The 23,953-nt window shown below is 47.0% G+C and overlaps 3 protein-coding genes across 3 annotated transcripts; 2 read left to right on the top strand and 1 right to left on the bottom strand.

Annotated features, from left to right (window-relative positions):
- Positions 1–2,517: 2,517 nt before the first annotated feature.
- LOC129693796 (zinc finger protein 79-like) lies at positions 2,518–9,433 on the bottom strand. Its single transcript, XM_055630557.1, has 2 exons — positions 8,432–9,433; positions 2,518–2,879 (listed from the first exon to the last, which is right to left on the bottom strand). The coding sequence occupies exons 1-2, from the start codon at positions 9,243–9,245 to the stop codon at positions 2,518–2,520; spliced, it is 1,176 nt and encodes a 391-aa protein (XP_055486532.1). The 5' UTR covers positions 9,246–9,433.
- A 3,961-nt stretch (positions 9,434–13,394) lies between these two features.
- LOC129693795 (major histocompatibility complex class I-related gene protein-like) lies at positions 13,395–15,748 on the top strand (the record flags this gene model as incomplete). Its single annotated transcript, XM_055630556.1, is given in 2 exon segments — positions 13,395–13,736; positions 14,792–15,748. Coding segments are annotated over 2 exon segments (729 nt in total), but the record flags the coding sequence as incomplete, so codon positions are not given.
- A 2,239-nt stretch (positions 15,749–17,987) lies between these two features.
- Positions 17,988–23,026, top strand: LOC129693794 (probable G-protein coupled receptor 139). Its single transcript, XM_055630555.1, has 2 exons — positions 17,988–18,057; positions 22,116–23,026. Exons 1-2 carry the CDS (start codon positions 17,988–17,990, stop codon positions 23,024–23,026), a joined length of 981 nt encoding a protein of 326 aa, XP_055486530.1.
- The last annotated feature ends 927 nt before the right edge of the window (positions 23,027–23,953 follow it).

Genomic DNA, 23,953 nt, shown 5'->3' with positions numbered 1-23,953 from the left:
ATTAGATTAGGAAATGTTTCCTTTCCTACAAGGGTCTTTCCTCTGAGGAGTTTCTATAGCAACATGCTCACTCTTGCCTTTATGAAGAGACTGATGATTAGTACTCAAGGTCTGACAGACACATCATGGATTAGGTGTACTAAAGAAAGTCTTGACGCATTTGTGCCCTACGTAACAAATAAAGCAAGTTTTCCTGACCTCACTGTGTTCTTCAGAATTCTCCAGAATTCATGTTGTGCTATCAATAATGAAATTGATTAGTAGGACTGGATGTTACAATCCCTAAGGTTTTACACCACAATTGACATTGGGTATTCTTGGGGGTGACCACTAGGTGATTTTGCTACCAATGAGACACATCTTCAGTTGTGTACCTCAACGTCACTGGGTGTTTCGGCCTTTTATCACAAGACACCCTCAGTCGAGGCAGGCCCAGCGCAGGGTGATCAGATCCGGGTGTGTGTCTTATGTTTAGCCTCTAGAATGTCACGTGGCAGCCCAGGCAGCATCTTTTCTCTTCACCCACAGCCAATGACTGATACAAAAAAATGGCAACAATCTCCAGAAATGATAATAAATTATTCTCGCCTCCATGCATATCTGTAGCCGTAGGGCAGTTGCACACCTCCCCACTACTTGAAAGATAATTCCTGCACTTGGCAATATGGTTTGGTGTTTGGTGTCTGAAACACAGCGGTGGGGCTACAGACAGCCCGGCACCCGGGTGAATCACCCCACGTGGGGATCCGGGTGAATCACCCCATGTGGGGGGGTGAATCACCCCATGTGGGGGGGGTGAATCACCCCATGTGGGTCGTGGGGTTAATCACCCCATGTGGGGGTCGGGGGGTGAATCACCCCATGTCGGGGTCGAGGGGGGAATCACCCCATGTGGGGGGGGGGGGGGGGGGTCGGGGGGGGGTCATGGGGGGTCCGGTGGGGGGGTGAATCACCCAGTGGGGTCGAGGGGGGAATGTGGGGGGGTCGGGGGGGGGGTGTCACCCCCAAGTGGGGAGGGGGATCGAGGGGGTCACCCCACCCTGGGGGTCAGAGGGGGGGGTCATTGCCGGGGTCGTGGTGGATAGCCAGCGTGTGTCCGCTGACCGGGGCCGGAGGGACCCCGCTCCCCCCGCCCCGTGTGTGTGTGGGGCGCTGCCGACCCACGGCCCGTGACAGTGCGGTGGGAGCCAGCTTGGGGGAGTAAGGGATGGGAGCCCCTATCCCACTTAGGAAACCTGAACAGAAACCGCTGGTGACCTTGTGCCCCACCCAAGGTTTCCGTGAAGTTCCCAGAGATTTAGGTCACTCTCCCTAATGGTCGAAAGTGGTTTCCGCATAGTCGAGGCTTCTTCTATGTTCCTGCGATTATTTCAACAAATTCAAAACCGGCCTCGACTAAAAATAGGTTGCCATTTGGTCGAAGCCAGTGGAGTGGGGTCGCTATGTACTGACAGGCAGTCGAATGAAATCTCCTTTGCTGACCGGCCATTTTGATTGGCTCATTGGAGTTTTCAGCAAACATTCTGTGGGATCTTTGGTTTTCAGGACCTAGAAGATCCGCCGGTAGGTGAAATGCCCGCAAACTTTATTGAACTTCTTAAAACTGTCTCCAGTCCTTCTCACTCCTTCTCTCCCCCTTCCCTCTCCCCTCTCTCCCTTCCCTCTCCCCCCTCTCCCCCCTCTCCCCCCTCCCCTCTTCCCCCCTCTCCCTTCTCTGTCCCCCTCCCCTCCCCTCTCTCTCCTCTTCCTTCTCCCCTTCTCTCCCTGCTTCCCCCTTACCCCCTTCTCTCTCCCCTTCTCCCCCTTCTCTCCCCCCCTCGCGATCTCTCCCTGCTCTCTTCCACAAACTTCTCTCCCCTTTTCTTAGATCCTTCTCTTCGTCCTTCTCTCCCTTTCTGCCCCCCCCCCCCCTCCCGCGCTCTCTAAAGGACTTACGGTGCTCTGTGGCAGCCGTTTGCCTTCCTCTTCATCGTGCAGACAGCGCTCCTCCGCTGTCCCTGGCCCCCACCTTCACGATGTGTTATGTGCGTGTGTGAGTGTGTGTGCGGTCGGTAGCAAAGATCCTGTAGGATCTTTGGTCAGTAGATGCAGCTCACGCTTCGGTCGAGGCTTTCCAGGCGAGTGACCACAATTCTGGCGACTCATGGAAACCTTGGGTGGGGTGCAAGGTCACCAGAGGTTTCCGTTCTGGTTTCCTAGGTGGGGGCAGGGGAGGGATGACCAGCTTGGAGCTGTAAGGGGAATGGGAGGTAGCCAGCTTGGAGGATTAACAAATGGGGGGTACTCACCTAGGGGTGTAACAGATGGGATGTAGCCAGCTTGGGGGATAAGGTATGGAGGTGGCCAGTTTGGGGGTAATGAGAGATGGGAGGTCGCCAGCTTGGGGGAGTAAGGAATGGGAGGTAGGCAGCTTGGGGGAGTAAGGAATGGGAGGTAGGCAGCTTGGGGGAGTAAGGGGAATGGGGGGTAGGCAGCTTGGGGGAGTAAGTTTGTTGTTCTGCAGCACATGAAATCATTTCACACGCAGCCGCCAGCAAACAGTGTACATACAGATGACAAACGCAATGAATAATATCCAGTGCAGAACAGTGCAAGATTGTGTTGCAGAAAGCCCGAGGTAGCACGGACGAGAGGGGCTGAAGGGCCCGTCTCCGGACAGACCGATCTGTCCGTGTGGAGTTTTCTCGCTTCCCCCTCGATATGGTGGACAGGGGAGGCGATGCGGGTCGGGGCAGGGGAGGCGAGCTCAGCCTTCCTCCCGCGCATCCTAGCCCCGACGGGCCGAGTGCCGCCGCCTTCCTCCCCGGACAACAACCGGGGGGAAAAACACAGAAGAAACCTCTTCCAACCCCCCGAATCCCTCAGGGAATGTCCCTGTCCTGTCTTTGAAATCAAGCCGTCACAATTGTGCACGATCAGTCAGCATTATCCTTTCTTTAATTATAGGGTGATTTCACAAAAGGTCACTGGAGCGTAGATCCACACACACACACACACACACACACACACACACACACACACACACACACACACACACACACACACACACACACACACACACACACACACACACACACACACACACACACACACACACACACACACACAAAATGCTGGACAGAGAGAGGGAGAGAGAGATAGAGGGGGGAGAGAGTGCCAGGGAGGAGAGGGGAGGGGAGTGACCGTGAGGAGGAGGAGCGACCTAAGAGAGAGGAGGCAAAAAAAGGGGAGAGAGAGAAGTAGGGTAGAGAGAGGAGGGGGAGAGGAAGGGAGAGGAGGAGGAGGGGGAAAGGAGGGGAGAGCGAGGAGGGGGAGAGAGGAGCGGAGATTTGGGCTTGTGAGAGAGGAGGGGGAGAGCCAAAAGAGGGGCAGTGGGGAAGAGCGGGGCAGCGGGTGTCAACCAAACGACTGCGAGTTGGGCGGGGGGGAGGTGTGACGTCACTCGCAGTGCGTGGAACGCAGCGCAGATCATGCGCAGAAGATCCATTGTGACGTCATCAGCAAGACCATCTCATTTATTTTCAAAGTTTTATCGGATTTGTGAACATTTTCATAAATAACTCTAGAAATAAAGCATGAATTTTTCAGATAAGCTGTTTTGGACTCCAGGAGGAAAATCTCTAACGGAATATGTAAAAATGTTACCATTAGTGTGTCGTATTTTCGAGAAAATGTGAGTACACACAAACATCACACACAAATAAATACACATCAATATTAGAATTTTATTATAGAAATATAGATGAAAGCTGATCAAGTTCAAGTTGGAATTTATTGTCACATCCACCAATTAAGGTACAGTGATATTTGAGTTACCGTACAGCAATACTAAGTAAAAAGCAACAAGACACACAGCTACATACAATAAAATCTAACATAAACATCCGCCACAGCGGAATCCACATTCCTCACTGTGATGGAAGGTAATAAAGTAACATCATCTTCCCCTTTTGTTCACCCGTGGTCGGGGCTGTTGAACCCTCCGCAGTTGCCGCTCGCTGCCAACACACTACATAAAAGTCCCTTTAAACTTCCATGATCCAAAGACATCCTCATGAAGAAGGCCTATGCTTGGACAGCTATCCAGCCAGAAGATGCGAAAGCATTGCGGGAGTTTGCGATATTTCTTAGAAGTATGAAAGAAATGACTACCCTCTTAGACCACATGCAAGAAATGAATGTTGTTAGCAATATGAAAATGATCACTCTAAAACTGCCCTATAGACTAGAAAAGATAAAGCTGGTCTGTTAGAGGAAAATGAGAATGGAGAGGCCATGCTTCCTGATCTGGGGAACTTCATAGAAAAGGAAGTACGGTTCATGTCAAATTTACGCTATGGGAGTATTCAAGATCCTAAACCAATCGCAACTGTCAAAGGTTCTACCTTTACTAAAACAAAAGGAAGATCAAGACCTAAGGGAAGTAGTTTTGATTCCGCTGTAAATACCTGCAGAAACGAGAGGCCAAAAGGAAGAAGATACATCTACTGTTAAGCCAAGATGGTTCTGCTTGTCATCCAGCAAGCAGAAGACAGAGGAATGACAAAGAGATGGCCCACGAGGGAAGGGAAGGGAAGGGGGGGCTGTCGATGACTGGTCAGCTCGGACCTTGCATCCCATCCCAAGAATGGACACCGCATTCTTGACAGGGCCAATGAGAGCTTGTAATAGGAACACTTCTCTATCCGTTTCCCACCACGGATGGCTGACCTGCTGAGTTCTACCGGCACTTTGGAGGGGAATGGACAGGTGACGTGTCGGGTCTGGACCCTTCTTTGGACTGATGGAGTCGGGGGAGAAAGCTGGAAAAAAGAGATGGGGTTGGGACAGACTCCAGGACTTGATTAGGAGGGGGCAGTCTACTTAATTTGGAGAATTCAATGTTCATGTCATTGGGCTGTAAGCTATGAGGTGCTGTTCCTCCAGTTTGCGTGTCACCTCACTCTGGCAATGGAGGAGGCCCAGGACAGAACCATCAGTGGGAGTGGGAAGGGGAGTGAAAATGATTGGCAACCTGGAGGACCAGCAGGCCTTGGAGGACCGAGCGCACGTGTAGGGGGAAATCCAGGCCTAGTCCTCATACAATAGACATTAGACAAGAGACAATAGGTGCAGGTGCAGGCCATTCGGCCCTTCAAACCAGCACCACCATTCAATGTGATCATGGCTGATCATCCACAATCAGTACCCCGTTCCAACCTTCTCCCCATATCCCCTGACTCCGCTGTCTTTAAGACCCCTATCTAGCTCTCGCTTGAAAGCATCCAGTGAACCGGCCTCCACCGCATTCTGAGGCAGGGAATTCCACAAACTCACAACTGTCTGTGTGAAAAGGTTGCTCATCTCCGTTCTAAATGGCTTGCCCCTTATTCTTAACCTGTGGCCCCTGGTTCTGGAACTCCCCCAACATTGGGAACATGTATCCTGCCTCTAGCGTGTCCAAACCCTTAAAAATCCTACATGTTTCGATAAGATAGAAACATAGAAACATAGAAATTAGGTGCAGGAGTAGGCCATTCGGCCCTTCGAGCCTGCACCGCCATTCAATATGATCATGGCTGATCATCCAACTCAGTATCCCGTACCTGCCCTCTCTCCCATACCCCTGATCCCCTTAGCCACAAGGGCCACATCTAACTCCCTCTTAAATATAGCCAATGAACTGGCCTCAACTACCCTCTGTGGCAGAGACTTCCAGAGATTCACCACTCTCTGCGTGAAAAAAGTTCTTCTCATCTCGGTTTTAAAGGATTTCCCCCTTATCCTTAAGCTGTGACCCCTTGTCCTGGACTTCCCTAACATCGGGAACAATCTTCCTGCATCTAGCCTGTTCAACCCCTTAAGAATTTTGTAAGTTTAGAAGGATGAGAGTAAGATATCCTCTCATCCCTCCAAACTCCAGAGTATACAGTCCATCCCCTCCATTCTCTCAGCATATGACAGTCCCGCCATCCCGGGAATAAAACTTGTGAATCTTTGGAGACCAAAACTGCACACAATACTCCAGGTGCGGTCTCACTAGGGCCCTGTACAACTGCAGAAGAGCCTCTTTGCTCTTGTTATAATGGCCAACAGGCCATTCGCTTTCTCCACTACCTGTTGTACCTGCCTGCTTACTTTCAGTCACTGATGAACAAGGACCCCAAGATCCCGTTGTACTTCCACATTTCCCAACTTGACACCATTTAGATAATAATCTGCCTTTCTGTTTTTGCTACCAAAGTGGATAACTTCACATTTCTCCACATTAAACTGCATCTGCCATGCATCCCCCCACTCACCCAACCTGTGCAAGTCACCCTGCATTCTCATAGCATCCTCCTCACAGTTCACACTGCCACCCAGCTGTGTGCCATCTGCAAATTTGCTAATGTTACTTTTAAATCTCTTCATTGATGTATATTGTAAATAGCTGCGGTCCCAGCACCGAGCCTTGCGGTACCCCACTTGTCACTGCCTGCCATTCTGAAAGGGACCCGTTTCGTCTGCCAACCAATTTTCTATCCATGTCAGCACTCTATCCCCAATACCCTATGCCCTACATTTTCCCACTAATCTTCCATGTGGAACCTTATCAAATGCTTTCTGAAAGTCCAGGTAAACATCCACTCGCTTTCCCTTGTCCATTTTCCCAGTTACATCCTCAAAATATTCCAGAAGATTAGTCAAGCATGATTTCCCTTTAGTAAATCCGTGCTGACTCAGACCAATCATGTTACTCCTATCCAAATATGCGGCTATTTCATCTTTTATAATTGACTCCAGCATCTTCCCCTCCACCAATGTCAACCTAACTGGTCTATAATTCGCTGTCTTCTCTCTCCCAACTATCTTAAAAAGTGCAATAACATTAGCTACCCACCAATCCGCAGGAACTGACCCTGAGTCTATAGAACATTGGAAAATTATCACCAATGCATCCACGATTTCTAGAGCCACTCCCTGGGATGCCCTGGGATGCAGACCAACAGGCCCCAGGGATTTATCAGCCTTCAGTCCCATCAGTCTACCCAACACCATTTCCTGCCTAATGTGAATTTCCTTCAGTTCCTCCATCACCCCAGATCCTCTGGCCACTAGTACATCAGGAAGATTGTTTGCGTCCTCCTTAGTGAAGACGGAAACAAAGTACCTGTTCAACTCATCTGGCATTTCCTTGTTCCCCATAATAAGTTCACCTTTTTCAGTCTTCAAGAATGCAACTTTGGTCTTAACTAATGTTTTCCACTTCACGTACGTAAAGAAGGAACAGCAGATGCTGGTTTACAAAAAGAGACACAATCTCCTAGAGTAACTTGCACGTCTGGAGAGCATGGACAGGCAACATTCTAGGTCAGGAACCTTCTTCAGACTGCTTGGTGGGGGGGTGGAGAAAGTTGGAAAGGAGAGGTGGGAGTGGTCCTTTCCCTCTACAGATGCGGCCTGACCCACTGTTCCTCCACCGCTTTAGAGGGAATGGACAGATGACGTTTTGAGTCAGGACCCTTCTTCAGACTGAGTGTAGAGGGTGGGGGGAGGAAGCTGCAAAAGAGAGATGGGGGCTGGGCAAAGCCTGGAGAGTGATAGGTGCACACAAAATGCTGGAGTAACTCAGCGGGACAGGCAGCATCTCTAGAGAGAAGGAATGGGTGACGTTTCAGGTTGAGACCCTTCTTCAGAACAGATAGGTGGATATAGGTGAGGGAGACACAAGAAACTGCAGATACAGGAATCTTGCATAGAACACAATTTAGTTAGATGTACAGAATCTCTTGCCCAGAGCGGGGGAATCGAAGACCAGAGGACGGGTTCAAGGTGAAGGGGAAAAGATTTAAAAATAAACTGAGGGGTAACTTTTTCACACATGAGGTGATGGGAATGTGGAACAAACTGTCAGAGGAGGTAGTTGAGGCTGTGACTATCCCAAGAAACATTTAGACAGTTACATGGATAGGACAAGTTTGGAGGGAAATGGACCAAACACAGGCAGGTGGGACCAGTGTAGCTGGCACATGTTGGCCGGTGTGGGCAAGTTGGGCCGAAGGGCCTGTTTCCATACTGTATCCCTCTATGACTAACACAAAGTGCTGGAGTAACTCAGTGGGACAGGCAGCATCTCTGGAGACAAGGAACGAGTGACGTTTCGGGTCGACACTGAAGATGGGATCTCGACCCTGAAACGTTACCCATTCCTTCCTGCATTTTGTGTCTACCTAAACAGCGCCTATCTATCCACATGGCGTTGTGCCAGCAGGCTGGAGGAGCGGGCAATGGTCTTGCCGTAGAGCGGGCAGGTGAAGTGGCGCTGGCCGGTGTGGACTCATCAGTGGTCCAGCAGGTGGTCAAGGTGGGTGAAATCCTTGCCACACTCAGCGCACACAAAGGGTCTCTCTCCGGTGTGTATCCGCTGGTGCTCCCGCCCCCCCCCCCCCCCCCCCCCCCCCGAGCCCCCGTGCTCTCTTGTCACAGTGCGAGCAGCTGCTCGCCGGCGGGGGTCCGCCGGTGCTGCCGCAACCCCCGCGAGACAGCAGATGGTTGGAGCAGGTGAAGCCCTTGCCGCACTGGGTGCAGGTGTAGAGGCGCGCGCCGGTGTGGGTGCGCTGGTGCTCCAGCAGCCTGCTGGAGGAGGTGAAGCCTTTGCCGCACTGGGTGCAGTTGTAGGGACGCTCGCCAGTGTGGGTGCGCTGGCGGGACAGCAGCTTGGAGGAGGTGAAGCCCTTGCCGCACTGGGTACAGGTGTATGGACGCTCGCCAGTGTGGGTGCGCTGGTGGGACAGCAGCCTGCTGGAGGAGGTGAAGCCCTTGCCGCACTGGGAGCAGGTGAAGGGGCACTCGCCAGTGTGGGTGCGCTGGTGGGATACCAGGTAGCTGGAGAGGATGAAGCCCTTGCCACAGTCGCTGCAGGTGTGCAGGAGCCTGTGCCTCTTCAGGTCCGGCGACAACTTGAAGCATTTGCCGCAGTTGGAGCAGGTGAAGGGCCGCTCACTGCTGTGCACCCACCGGTGATCCCGCAGCCCCGATATCTGGGCAAAGCTCTTGCCGCAGGTGGAGCAGCCATAGGGCTTCTCACCCGTGTGCACCCGCCGGTGGATCTTTTGCACATCCGCCGTCTTGAAGCTCTTGCCGCACTCCGAGCAGTCGAAGGGGCGTTCTCCCGTGTGCTCCTGCCTGTGGCTCTCTAGCCAGCTCGGGCGTTGACAGGCCTTGCCACACACGTCGCACTCATAACGCTTCTCCTTGTTTTGCCCCGTCATGTGGTCCTCCATCGAAGCTCAGCCCCTCGAAGCTCAACCCGCACACCAAGCAGTTGGGGGGGGGGGGGGGGGGGGGGGGGGTCACCGGCACCCTGGGCGTCCTCAATGGCTGCTCACGTCCCCGTCTCTCCGTCCACAGCAATGGCCCCTAAACGCTGCAGGAGGGGAACACAGAGGGTCAACAAGCTGGCAAACAGGATAAAATACATTGTTATATTGCCAAAGTATAAAACATGGCATACATATTTAAAATGCATGAGTACAAATACAAGTATACAATGCATAGATAAATACAAGTTTACAATACATGGAGACTTTAAACTAGAATGGTTCCGGCAGGAGGCAGAGAAGGGAAGCACTCAGACCCAACATGTAGGGGGGGAAGAAGAAAAAATGAAAAAATAAAAGAATAAGAGGTGGTGGGTTTCTTAAATGTGTGAGCAGAGAGACGGATGGGTGTAAAATGAGGGTAGAAGCAATAGGTAGCAAGGTGAGAAGCAAAAGTGGCAGGCAGACAAATCCAAGGCAAAAATCAAAAAGGGCCACTCTTCAACATAATTGTATAAGGGGTAAGAGTGTTGTAAAAACAAGCCTGAAGGCTTTGTGTCTCAATGCAAGGAGCATTCCTAATATGGTGTATGAGTTGAATGTGCAGATAGCTATTAATGACCAAGATATAGTTGGGATCACGGAGACATGGCTCCATGGTGACCAAGGCAGGGAGCTGAACATCCAGGGATATTCAATATTCAGGAGGGATGGACAGAAAGGAAAAGGAGTTGGGGTAGCGTTCCTGGTTAGAGAGAAGATTAACGCAATAGAAAGGAAGAGCATTAGCTTGTTGGATGTGGAATCAATATGGGTAGAGCTGCGAAACACTAAGTGGAAGAAAACGCTAGTGGGAGTTGTGTACAGGCCACCTAACAGTAGTAGTGGAGTTGGGGATGGCATGAAACAGGCAATTAGAAATGCTTGCAACAAAGGTAAAACAGTTATAATGGGTGACTTCAATCTACATATAGATTGGGTGAATCAAATTGGCAGGGGTGCTGAGGAAGAGGATTTCTTGGAATGCAAGGCTGGGATCCCAGCTATTTACAATATATATTAATGATTTCGACGAGGGAATTGAATGCAACATCTCCAAGTTTGCGGATGACACTGAGCTGGGGGTATTTTTTTTTGTGTGTAAATGATTCTATTATTCTGTGTCCGAGATGGCTGCCGGAAGGGGGAGTGTACGCTGGCGTGCTTTAGCTGCCGCTGCTCTCTCTTCATATTGTGTTTTTGATTTTTGTCTTTGGATTGAATTATGTCTTTAATTTGTGTACTGGTGATGTCTTTACTATTTATTTCATTCCGCTTACATGTTTTTACTCTATTTGCTAAATTTTGTAAGGTTTCCTTGAGACTTGAGAGGCGCCTATAAATAAAATTTATTATTATTATTATTATTGTTAGCTGTGAGGAGGATGCTAGGAGGCTGCAAGGTGACTTGGATAGGCTGGGTGAGTGGGCAAATGTATGGCAGATGCAGTAAAATGTGGATATATGTGAGGTTATCTACTTCGGTGGTAAAACAGGAAAGTAGACTATTATCTGAATGGTGGCCGATTAGGAAAAGGGGAGATGCAACGAGACCTGGGTGTCATGGTACACCAGTCATTAAAGGTAGGCATGCAGGTGCAGCAGGCGGTGAAGAAGGCGAATGGTGTGTTAGCATTCATAGCAAAAGGAGTTGAATATAGGAGGGGAGGTTCTACTGCAGTTGTACAGGGTCTTGGTGAGACCACATCTGGAGTATAGCGTACAGTCTTGTTCTCCTAATCTGAGGAATACATTCTTGCCATAGATGGAGTACAGAGAAGGTTCACCAGGCTGATTCCTGGGATTCCTGGAATAATCCAATGGGTGTGTAGTTAAAAAAAAAGATGTTTGCAGCATAATCCCACGCCTCTTTATCATTGTTCCTCTATGGAAACGCAGTATAATTCACATGTCCGTTAGTGACATGCATTTATGTGCATCCATGGCTACTGCATATATCTGTTTTGATATTTGAATTATCCTGCATAGAATTATATTTCTTCTTTTTTTGTCATTCCACATATAACAAAATATTACTAATCTGTCTGCTTATCGGTTGCGTTAATTGTGTGATCATTTGGTAGCCTGGGAACTAAACATTGCAGCAGACCAATTGGAAACGTTTGCCGTGAGATGCAACCAATTTATTTGCCACCGACTATTTCGTCAGCAGTTGGAAAGAGAACATTTTGAACAACTACGAAATTAATCTAGGAAAATGCTACTTTTCTTTGTCTTTCCGTTACTTTTCATTCCATTACTTCTCTTACGTGGTATTTAGGTGCATTTATTAGACATGCTAGACCTTGTGGTGTAATGCCAAGATTGAACTCTGTTGAATTCCAAAAGGCGTTGGTTCCGATTGCACTTAACCTTAGGCGATAGATATAACAAATGGTTTAAGGTATCTCGAATTGGAGCAAGGACGTCAATTCAGCACTAGCGGCTAAATATGTCTTGATCATTGAAGAAGGAAGCCTAGCTTTACTGTCGACAAATGAAGGCCATAACTTAATTCACGAAAATCTGAACAGAACCGCTATGCCAAACTGCTCAACGTCACTCAAGTTCACATCCTTTCGATAAAGAATATGATGATGTACCTTAATGTACGTGAAAACAGTTCTATCAATTGGAATATCATATAGTAAGGCATGAACGTAAAGCGTTTGATATTTACAGAAGAAATCTCAACCCGAATATTATTGTATTCACTATAAGAGTTGGCGAGCCATAGAGGTATTCTAGAAACCGGTCCTTCGGCTCAAATTGCCTACACCGGCCAACATGTTCCATCTTCACGCGTCCCACCTCCCAGCATTTGGTCAATATCCCACTCAACCTTTCCTATCTATGTACATGTTTAACTGTTTTTTAATGGTTGGGGTGGTCCCTGCCTCAACTACCTTCTCTGGCAGCTCCTGCTATGCATTCACCGCCCTTCGTGTGATATAGTTGTCCAGGACAAGGGGTCACAGCTTAAGGATAAGGGGGAAATCCTTTAAAACCGAGACGAGGAGAACTTTTTTCACACAGAGAGTGGTGAATCTCTGGAACTGTCTGCCACAGAGGGTAGTTGAGGCCAGTTCATTGGCTATATTTAAGAGGGAGGTAGATGTGGCCCTTATGGCCAAGGGGATCAGAGGGTATGACGAGAAGGCCGGTACGGGATACTGAGTTGGATGATCAGCCATGATCATATTGAATGGCGGTGCAGGCTCGAAGGGACGAATGGCCTACTCCTGCACCTAATTTCTATGTTTCTATGTTTCTATAGTTACCCCCTACATTCCTATTAAATCTTTTCCCCTTCACTTTCCTCAGTTCCACGATTCACTTACTCTGGGCAAGAGACTCTGGGCATCTACCCGATCTATTCATCTCATAATCTGATACACCATTATAAGATCGCCCCTCATCCTCCGCTCCAAGGAATATAACCATATAACCAAATAACAATTACAGCACGGAAACAGGCCATCTCGGCCCTACAAGTCCGTGCCGAACAACTTTTTTCCCTTAGTCCCACCTGCCTGCACTCATACCATAACCCTCCATTCCCTTCTCATCCATATGCCTATCCAATTTATTTTTAAATGTTACCAACGAACCTGCCGCCACCACTTCCACTGGAAGCTCATTCCACACCGCTACCACTCTCTGAGTAAAGAAGTTCCCCCTCATGTTACCCCTAAACTTCTGTCCCTTAATTCTGAAGTCATGTCCCTTGTTTGAATCTTCCCTATTCTCAAATGGAAAACCTTGTCCACCTCAACTCTGTCTATCCCTCTCATCATTTTAAAGACCTCTATCAAGTCCCCCCTTAACCTTCTGCGCTCCAGAGAATAAAGACCTAACTTATTCAACCTATCTCTGTAACTTAGTTGTTGAAACCCAGGCAACATTCTCGTAAATCTCCTCTGTACTCTCTCTATTTTAAGGGCCTCTTTCCGCACTGTATCTCTAAACTAAACCTGCTCCTGCGCTGTTCAGCTCTATGTTGTGTTCTGTTATGCCTGTTTGTACCATGCTGAGAACTGATTTGTTAATTGCCTCTCCCCTCCACCTCCCTCCCTCCAACCCAAATCCTCCACCCTTACCTCAGCCCCCGCTCTTTTCTTTGTCCAGGATTTCTGCGGCTGTGAAGTGGACTTTGACAATTCCACTGATGGGTTTGTCAGACTGGGTTATGATGGGGAGGATGCCTGTGCTTTCGACAAGGACATAATGCGCTGGATTGCACTATGGCCAGATTTCCAGGTGCTAGTAGATCGGTGGAATGTCAACACCGTCATAAACAAGTATTTCAAAGATCTCCTGGAGAAGGACTGAGTGAAGTGGCTGCTGATATATCTGGAGTGTGGACAAGAAGCACCACATAGGAGCGGCACAGGACGTAATCATTCTGACTGTTGGGCCCGGGGATATCCTCTAGATCGATCAGGTGGAAAATCCCGCACTTCAGGCTGTCACTTGAGCAATTGTTTAGTTTAGTTTATAGATACAGTTCGGAAACGGGCCCTTTGGACCACCGAGACCGCATCGACCAGCGGTGCCCGTACACTAACGCTATCCTACACACACTGGGGACAGTTTGCATTTATACCAACCCAAATAACCTACAAATGTGTACGTCTTTCGAGTGTGAGGGGAAACCGAAGATCTCGGATAACACCCACGCAGATCACAGGGTGAACGTACAAATTCTGTAAAGACAAGCACCCGTAGTTAGTAACAAACCCAGGTCTCTGGCGCTGTAAGGCAGTAGCTCGGCCACTTCGCCACCCTGTTCTTGGACGAGGGTATCAGTAAATTGTCTGGCAACGTGCCTTTTAGATGGAGCCAGTGGGTAGGAAGTGCAAGTGAAATATAAATATAAATATTGCACCAGTGTCCTCTATCCACGGGCATACAGATATTCAGGAAATGGAGAGATATGTGTCTTGTTCTTATGTTTAGCACTGACCTTGTGCCTGAAGGGTCTGTTGCTGTGCTGATTAGAAACCCAATCAGATTCTCTATTTGCCTCTATAACAACTTAGGATGGTTACATCCTATTTCCAACTGTTCTCTGGTTGAAGAACATCTTCCTCCCATTCCCTCTTGGAATATTTAGTGTTATTATTCAGCAGAGATTCATGAACAAATAGAAGCAATCATATCTACAGTATCAATCCCAGTGGTGAGTTATACTCCTCCATAGGACCCTGCATTCCACTTCCATCTGTGTTGTCAGATAAAGTGGAGCTAAGATAAAGAACATGTAAGTTGTATTAAACTAAATGTTTTGTTGTTTTGCCAGAAAATATAGAACAGATGATGATGGTTTACACCGAAGATACACACAACATATTGGAGTAATTCGGTGGGTCAGGTAGCACCTCTGGGCATTCCGTCGCTACAGAGATTCTGCCTCATCTGCTGAGTTACTGCATCATTTTGTGTCTGGGCTGGAAACTTTGTTCAGCTAGAGAAAAATTATGATTGGGAAAGAAGTAAGTTGGAATGATCTTATAATTGAAAGCTTTTTCTTCGTGTCTTCACTGATTCTGACGCTTCTTACACTTGCAGAAAACCCTGAGGTATTTATTGTGATTAAACGTGATGGGTCGCAATCACTGAGACTCTCCTGCCTTGTCACAGGCTTCTACCCACAGGCCATCGATGTAATGTGGCTGAGAGATGGTGAAGGGATCCACGAGTCTGAATCCAGTGATTTGTTACCCAATTGGGACGGGACTTACCAGCTGAAGAATACAATTGAAATGAGTAGAGAAGATGTGGCAAAATCCCCCTGTTACATCGAACATACAACTCTGCTGCAGGGAGTCAATGTTCCACAAGTGGCACTTCAATGAGTCTGATCACTTGAAACCATAAACCTCCTGGACTGAGATCTCCAGCGCAGTAAGGCAGCAGCTCCAGCGCTACGCCACAGTGCCACCCATTATTAATTTGTGGTTATCTTATTGCCCAGAAATATTGATATTCAATGGGATGTAGTTTTAGTTTCAAGATACAATGCAGAATCAGGTCCTTTGGCCCACCAAGTCCGCGTCAACCAGCGATCCGTGCACATTTACATTATCCTACATATTAGGGACAATTTACAATTTTACCGAAACCAATTAACCTAGAAACCTGTGCGTCTTTGGAATGTGGGGGAGAAAAAAGCACCCGGAAAAACTCACGCCATCATGGGGAGAAGGTACAAACTCCGTACAGACAGCACCCGTAGTCAGGATTGAACCCAGGGTTCTGGCGCTGTGATGCAGCAAATCTGTCGCTGTGCGGATACAGGTGCAAACAATTATGACGGGCGTAAATGTAGTAAATACTGGAAACGATCTACGGAGGGGTTTTGCAGAGCAAGTCCATAGCTCCATGTAGGTGTCAACACAGGCAGATATAGTGATTAATAAGGTGTATAGTGTGCATGCCTTCATCGGTGGAGATATTGAACATAAGAGTCAAGTTGTCGCTTTATAGAACTGTGGTCAGGCGGCATTTGGACTACTTCATGTAGTTCTGGTCGCTCCATTACAGGCTGGATTTAAAGGCTCAGGAGACTGGTGCAGCAGTGGTTCAGAGGAGAATACCTGAATTCGGGAGTAGGAGAGGTTTGACAAACATGGACTGATTTCTCTGAAGCATCAAAGGTTAAAGGGAAAACGTATAGAAGTACAGAAAAATAAGAGAGAACTAGATAGGGTCGACAGTTAGGTTTTGTTTCCCCGCAGGGTGGAAATGTCAAAGATTAAAGGGCACAGCTTTAAGGTCAGACGGAGCTATTTTAAAGGAAGTGTGCATGGCAACATTTTGTTTGCACAGAAAGCGGCGAGTGCCTGGAACGTGTTGACGGAGATGGTGGTGTGGAGAGATAGTGGTGTTTAAGAATGTGTTGATAGACGGAGGGATATGTTGGGATATGGAAGAATATGGAGGAATATGGATGGATAGGGAGGGAAAATAACCACATAGGGTCTGAGGATATTAGTTTAACGTGGCATCATGTTCGACACAGACATTGCTGGCACAGGTGCCCGTCCTTGTTCTATATTCGATACTTTCAAACATGCCAGTTGTATCTAAGACTAGATTATATGGGTTTAGGGCAAGATAGGTGGTTTAAAGGAGATCTGAAGAACAATTAATGCCACAGAGGCTGATTGTAATCTGGAACATATTGGCTGTCCGGATTGTGGAGGCAGACATTCTCACAATGTTTAAGAACTATCTGGACAATCAATTCAAGCCATAGTCTATAGAAGATTACTCGCCAAGTGCTGGTGAATGGGATCAATGTAGATGGGTATTTGATTTGACTGCAAAGAGAAGGTGGGCCGAAGGGTCTGTTTCTGTCTCCATGGCTCTATAACTGCGTGTCTGACTCCATTTCAGTGCGGGCGATCCACTTTAGCCAGAACCCGTGAAACACCGACTGAACTCAATTGGGTCGTTTAATTAATGAATATCGAAGATCGGCTTCCATTTAGATTTCCTCCGAATAGTGTTCCGGATTTAAAGTTATCGGATCAAAATCTGCTACTACTATGCATAAACATAATCGAACCAAACTCCAGTACTATAGAGAACACGAACGGAAAGGGTGTGACAATTTATTTCAAGAGTGCCAGGGATGTAATGCTGAGGCTCTTCAGGCGCAGATAAGGCTGCATTTGGAATATTGTGAGCAATTCTGAGCTCCCTATCGGAGCTCTGGATTGCGTCCAGGAGGCGTTGATAAAAGTGGACCAGCACTCGCTTGAGTTTAGAGGAAGGGGGGGGGGGGGGGGGGGGGGGGGGGGGGGGGTTATTGAAACATACATAATAGTGAGTGGATGTGTAGATGATGTTTCCACTGGTGGTAGCGAGATTAGGGGGGATTTCTTTAGTCGGATGGTGGTGAATCTGTGCTACAGGAGGCTGTGGAGGCCGTTATTTGATATATTTAAGGCAGAGATGGATAGATTCTTGATTAGTACGGGTGTCAGATTGGGTTATGGGAAGAAGGCAGGAGAATGAGTGATAAATAGATCAGCCATGATTGAGTGGCTGAGCAGACTTTACGGACCGAATGACCTATATAACCATATAACCATAATTCTGACCTACTTCTGCTCCTATCACTTATGATCGTATGATCTTACGATTTTAAGAAGAAAGAGGCAATCTCGATGCACGAAAGAGAAAGGTTGCTAATATCCCTGATTCTGCGGATCTATAGCGATACAATATGTTAGAACTTTATTCGTGCCCGGGGGTAAATTGGTGTGCCAACAATCATAATATCCAACAAGCAACACGAAAACTTGAAATCAAAATTGAATTAAAAGTGAAAAGTAAAAAAGACAATATACATGTCCGTAGGTTCCTGCACAGTCCTCGCATTTGTCTGCAAAAGTAGATCCGCAAATCCAGGACTATTTTTTCCATAACAACTGGAGAATCCTGCAATATTAAGAAATGCGTGTTTCTACTTGAAATGTTATCAATTGCTTCATTTCGTCGGAAAATATTGCGCAGTAACTTAATTAGTCCTAATTGGCATCTGGTCAATTTCGCCAGTTTAAAAGACTGTCACTAGTCCCAATCATTTTACCCTGCTAATGAGTGACTAGATTTCTCCCGAGTATAAACGGTGACAGCATTGACTGGAAAGCTAGTATGAAACAGCCGGTAATAATTCAGGTAGAAAACATTTACTATCCGATCCTTGCCATCATCGGCATTCCTGGTAAGACGCTTATTATCACCTGTTAATCCTTTCGTTGTGTAGTTCTGTGTTGTTAAGTGGAAGTTGTTATTATGGTATATGGACACATCGATCTGTATTGTAGTAAATACCTACTATGGTATGTGTGCTGAAGAAACGCAACAATGTCATTGTCCTAACAGGGACACATGACAATAAACTCACTTGAACTTGAACTTGAAGTGTATACTTAATTGTCTGTTTGATTTAGTATTGGCAGTCAAATACTGGTCGACATGTAACGAGCGAAAATGGCGTACATAGTGTTTCTTTTAGATGTACAGCGTGGAAATAGGCCCTCAGACCCACTGAGTACGCGCCGACAAACTATCACCGTACGCGCGTTCTGTCATACATATCAGGGATAATTTACAGAAGCCAATTTTCCTACCAACCCGCAGGTCTTTGGAATGTGGGAAGAAACCGGAGAACTAGAAAGAAACCCATAGCCACAGGGAGAAGGACTAACCTCCTCACTGAGAGCACCCAAGTTCATGATTGAACCCGAGTGTCCGGCGCCGCGAGACCGCAACTCTGCCAACTGCACTACCCTAGTCTAGAAACCAGTACGACTAACAATTTAAACCTCCCATAATAACTTCGTGATCCCCAAATGCGTCTCCAATGCGAAGTAACGACAGGCGGCAAAGCAGGAAATCTGATAGAAACCTAATGTTCCAATAGCTCGTTCCCAATTCCGCCTTACATTCATCGTGGGAAACACTGATTAGAGGACACAGATTTAGAATGAGAGGGACAAAGTCTGATAAAATATCATTAGTTTGAAGAAGTGTCCGGACCTGAAACATCGTCTCTCAATTTCCCTCCGTATGAGATGCCTGCCTGTTGAGTCCATCCACCATTTTGTACTTCGCTCTGTAGTCCCGTACTTCGATCTGCAGTCTTTCGTGTCTCCTAGAATAATTAGGCTCCCGGGTTTGTTCAGGATTGAACAGCAGATGCCGGCTTCCACCGGTGAAAGGGAAAAATGCTGGAACAACAGGTGCAGGGGCAGCATCCATGGATAGAAGGAATGCATGACACTTCGCATCGAACCCATTCCTCAGGCTTGAGCCGAGACATCACCGATTCCTTCTATCCAGGGATGCTGCATGGCCCGCTGAATTGCTCCAGCGTTCTGGGTCTGTCCCAGGTCTGTTCACAAAGCTCTTCCAATAAGTGAACGGGCGGAACACTTGGTAAGTCACGGAATCTGCAGACAGAACCAATTCAGCGGGGAGCGACAATCTCCGTGAATTAGACGTAGTTAGCCGGATATGTTTTTAGCGGTTCTGCGGGAGATCTTTGGCAATAATGAAATAGAATGACTACACCATTTCACGTTCCACCGCAGCCTTCTAGAACTCCATGAATGTCCAATTCCGCCAATATTATCCCATTGACTCGATGGGAATAGACCAACAGCAAAAATCTGTAGCCTCCCTATGATCTGGTATTTTGTTGGTTCACATGCTTGATCAATGGTGTTTTATCATTAATGTTTTATTATTATTAATGTTTAGTGTTTTCGGAGTCATTCGAAACTGTCACTGTACGTCATGTAGTTACTTGTGGGCGGAGCACCAAGGGAAATTCCTTGTATGTGAATAACTTAGCCAATAATCTTACTTACTTACTCTTCGGAAAAACGCATGATTGGAGACCTCCCATTTCAGCCTAAAACACGCGCTCCAATTTACCGAGACTTGTTTAGACATAAGCACGAAAACAGGCCGTTTGGCCCACCGAGTCCGCGCCGACCAGTGATCCCACCGTACACAAGTGCTATCCTACCCAACTAGGGACATATTGCAATCTTTACCGAAGCCAAATTAACTTGCAAATCACATGTATTTGGAGTGTGGGAGGAGACCGGAGCTCCCGCATAAAACTCACGCAGGTCACGGGGAGAAAGTACAAACTCCATACAGGCAGAACCGGTTGTCAGCATATAACCCGGTTCCTTGGCGCTGTAAGGCAGGAACTCTACAGCTCTGCCGCCGTAATTAGATTTCGGGCATCTTGAAATACACCAGTGACAAGGTTAGGATTATTCATGGATGGCAAAGCATATTTCCGCAGACACCTCGATATTTCATTATGGATGGATTATCATCAACTGTGAAGACGTACTTGAATAGTAATGGATTATATAGGATGAATATGCAGTTCATTTTACCATGTTATGTAAATGCAAAAAACAGAAGACATCGCTTTAAGGTGAGAGGGGAATGATATAATAAGAATCTAAGTGGATTTTTTTCACACAGGATCGTATGAGCTGCCAGAGGAGGTTGGTGAGGGAGGTACAATAACAACATTTAAAATACATTTGGACAGGTACATGGATAAGAAATGAATAGACGGACATAGGTCAAACACAGGTAAGTGGGACTAGCTCACATGGAGTACCTTGGTTGGCATAGACGAGTGAGGCCGATGGGCTAGTTTCGTTGTCGCGATTCATGTAGTCGGCGACGTGAACCTAGCAATATATTGTTGTTGTTTTTTTTAATCAGAATCACTGGTTCGTCATAACTCCCTGACATTTGACCCGGAGCACATTTTAACTGCATTTTATCTAAAAAGCGAGTTTGCCTCTGGAGTGACAGAATGATTATACCGCAAGGCGCGGTGTTGGAGAGTGGTTACCAAAGGTCGCCTTTCTTGCCGCTCCACATTCCGCCCTGGTCCATGACATAAGAATCACAATGCACTATATGCTACATACCTGATTAGATTGCAAAACAGAGTCAGGGGTAGGGGAACGAGAGATGTAGACGGTATTTAAGACAAATGTATGGAAGATTTGCGGGAAACAACGATAATGAAGGGAAGAGGCTCAGAAAAACTATACGTGCCTTTAGAAGCAAGGAGCGGAGGAATACCTTTAGTCAGGGGGTGGTGAATCTGTGGAACTCATTGCCACCGTCGGATCTGCAGGCCAAGACTATTGATATTTATTTTAAGGCGGAGATTTACAGATTAATGATTAATAAGTGTATTCGGGATTATGGGCCGAAAGCAGGAGAATTGGGTTGAATGAGCTTGAGCTCTTATGGCCAGCGCAATCAAGGAATATGGGGAGAAGGCAGGAATGGATTACTAATTTTGGACGATCAGCCAGAATCACATTGAATGGCGGTGCTGGCTCGAAGGGCCAAATGGCCTACTCCTGCACTTATTTTCTATGTTTCCATGAGAGAGAAATATAGATCCGCCGTGATTCATTGGCGCAGTAGATTGAATGGGTCGATGACCGGATTCTGATCCAAGAAGGTATGAACAGCATAGAGGACTGCAGGTGAAGTGTAAGGCCAGTGAGAGGGACATAGGTGGGGTGAGAGGGGATCGTAGTTGGAAAGAGGGGCGGGATAGTGGGCGAATTGAATGATAAATGGATGGGCTCGTGGTTGTACAGCGACAGAGAGAGGGGGGGATAGGGGATATTACTTAAAATGCACTGATCAATGTTCATACCGATCGGTTATACGTTATCTGTTGGATCGTATGGCAAATCGATATTTGGTCGAAATGGAATCTGAAAACCCAGTCATGCGGTTCATGTAGTCGGCGACGTGAACCTACCAATATATTGATTTTATCAGAATCACTGGCATATCGAAGCGACGAGGGAACGAAGTAGGATTGAAAGCCAAAAATCTTCACATTTTCGCAAAATCTGTCAGATTAACTTTAGCGGCACGGTGGTGCAGCGGTAGGGTTGCTGCTTTACAGCGCAAGGGACCAGGGTTCCATCCTGACCACTCTGTCTGTACGTAGTTTGTACATTTCCCGTGTGATCGCATGTATTTTCTCCGGGTGCTCTGGTTTCCTCTCGGAACCCAAACACGTGCAGGTTAATTGGCTTCTGTAAATTGGTTCTAGTGTCTCGGATAGAACTACTGTGAACCGGTGATCGCTGGACGGCGAGGACTCGTTGGGCCGAACGTCCCGTTCCCAAGCTGCATCTCTAAACTAAGCTTCCTGCAAGACCAATAACGGGTAGTAAAGTCATTTTAATTTTGTCTTTTCTACAGCTAACGTGGTGGCAATCGTCATTCTCGCCCGAGGAAAGTGCGGTCTCTCCAAATGTATCACCCTTTACCTGGTATATATGGCCGTGGGTGATTTAATGGTTCTGATCTTCGAGGTAATCCTCTACGAGATTAAAGATGGCTATTTCCCCAATTCATTTCTGAACTTAACTCCTGTTTGTAGCGTCAACTTGACCATGCTTTTTATGTCCATTGATTGCTCTGTCTGGCTAACGGTAACTTTCACCTTCGATCGATTTGTTGCTATTTGTTGTCCAAAGTTACGAGGAAGGTATTGCACTGGGAAAACTGCGAGTTTGGTGATAGCAGTGGTGTGTTCCCTAAGTGTTATTGAAAATATCCCAATGTATTTTGTCTACGCACCACGAGAAATCATTAACAACGTGGCTTGGTCATGTGGCGTAACCCCAGACTTCTACACCTCACCGTTACTGGTAGCATTTTGGTCGTTCGAAACTATTTTAACCCCATTTATACCATTCCTACTGATCATGCTCCTCAACGCCCTGACAATCAGACACATTATACACGCCAACAGAGTGAGGAGCGGTCTCCGAGCGAAGAAGAAGGAGGAGAGCAGCGCAGATCAGGAGGTGGATAATAGAAGGAAGTCCATCATTCTATTGCTGGCCGTATCCGGCAGCTTCGTGCTACTGTGGATGGTAATATTCGTGTGCTTCATCAGTGTACGATTTATAGACGTGCAGCTTTTAGCAACAGATTACGACGACCCATTTACCGTGGCAGAACAATCCGGATACATGCTGAGGTGTCTGAGTGCTTGCACCAACACGTTTATTTACGCCGTGTCACAGACGAAATTCAGGGAAGAATTAAAAACCCTGTTTAGGGGTCCTTGCGGGTTCTTGTCTAATTCACTAAAGCACTTTTAATTTATCAGTGAAACCACAATTCATTTCAAAGTGACGTTATATTCGTGTTATTTTATTATATCCTACATCCCCATCCTCCTTCCTTTTCACCAGCTGGTCAAGGTCTTACTGTAATTCATGATCCCATTTCTACTGTGTGGGTTAACACGTCGTTTAACTTCATTGTGTATATGTATAAGGAGCTGATAGTTGAATATTGTATTCAGCATTGTTGCCAATAATGTGTCCTCCTGATCTGTTCGACACTTAAAGCCGATTTAATGGAAATTCGCTGTGCACTACACTGTGCATGTAAGCGCCCTTCCCTCCAAAAATCTGCCACCCTCTTTTAGCCCATCTACACTAATCTTAGTTTCCCATTTTGGTGGTTCACACAATTAACCGGTGATAGGGTCGTAAAGTCATACATTTCTGTATGCCTTTACGACCCTTTCATTTGTGTCGTCTATGGAAATCCCACAAAGATTACTTTCATGAGAGGGGAACTGATTTGCATCAGACATTCGGTTCTTCCAAACATTGTTCCGAATTTCTCTGACTCGCTGTATTATTTAGACATTCTTGTCAGCGGATGTGTCCAATGCCTTGAGACGTAGGAGGCTCTCCTTCTTTGTCTTTGGTGGACCTTTCTTTTTTCCTTGAAGATGAAGCTCATACTCTCATGGTGGAAGCATGCATTTTTATAATAATTTTATGCCAGAACAACAGGTGATTCTATGTCAAACTAGCTATATCCTTTATTAACATGATGGCGTAGTTTGCAGAGTCAAATAGTCATACAATTCGTCCCAACTGTTTACAACCCGCCAATATGTCCCAGCTATATTATTCACAGGTCGGAGTTAGATGAAGAGAGGCCCTAAGCTATTTCACTTGTGAGCCCCACCCCTCCCAATCCCCCACACCCCACGACTAGAGGACCATGAC

Source organism: Leucoraja erinacea, unplaced genomic scaffold, assembly GCF_028641065.1.
Source record: "Leucoraja erinacea ecotype New England unplaced genomic scaffold, Leri_hhj_1 Leri_427S, whole genome shotgun sequence".
Classification (NCBI taxonomy): Eukaryota; Metazoa; Chordata; class Chondrichthyes; order Rajiformes; family Rajidae; genus Leucoraja; species Leucoraja erinaceus.
This window is presented reverse-complemented; position numbering and strand designations above follow the sequence as displayed.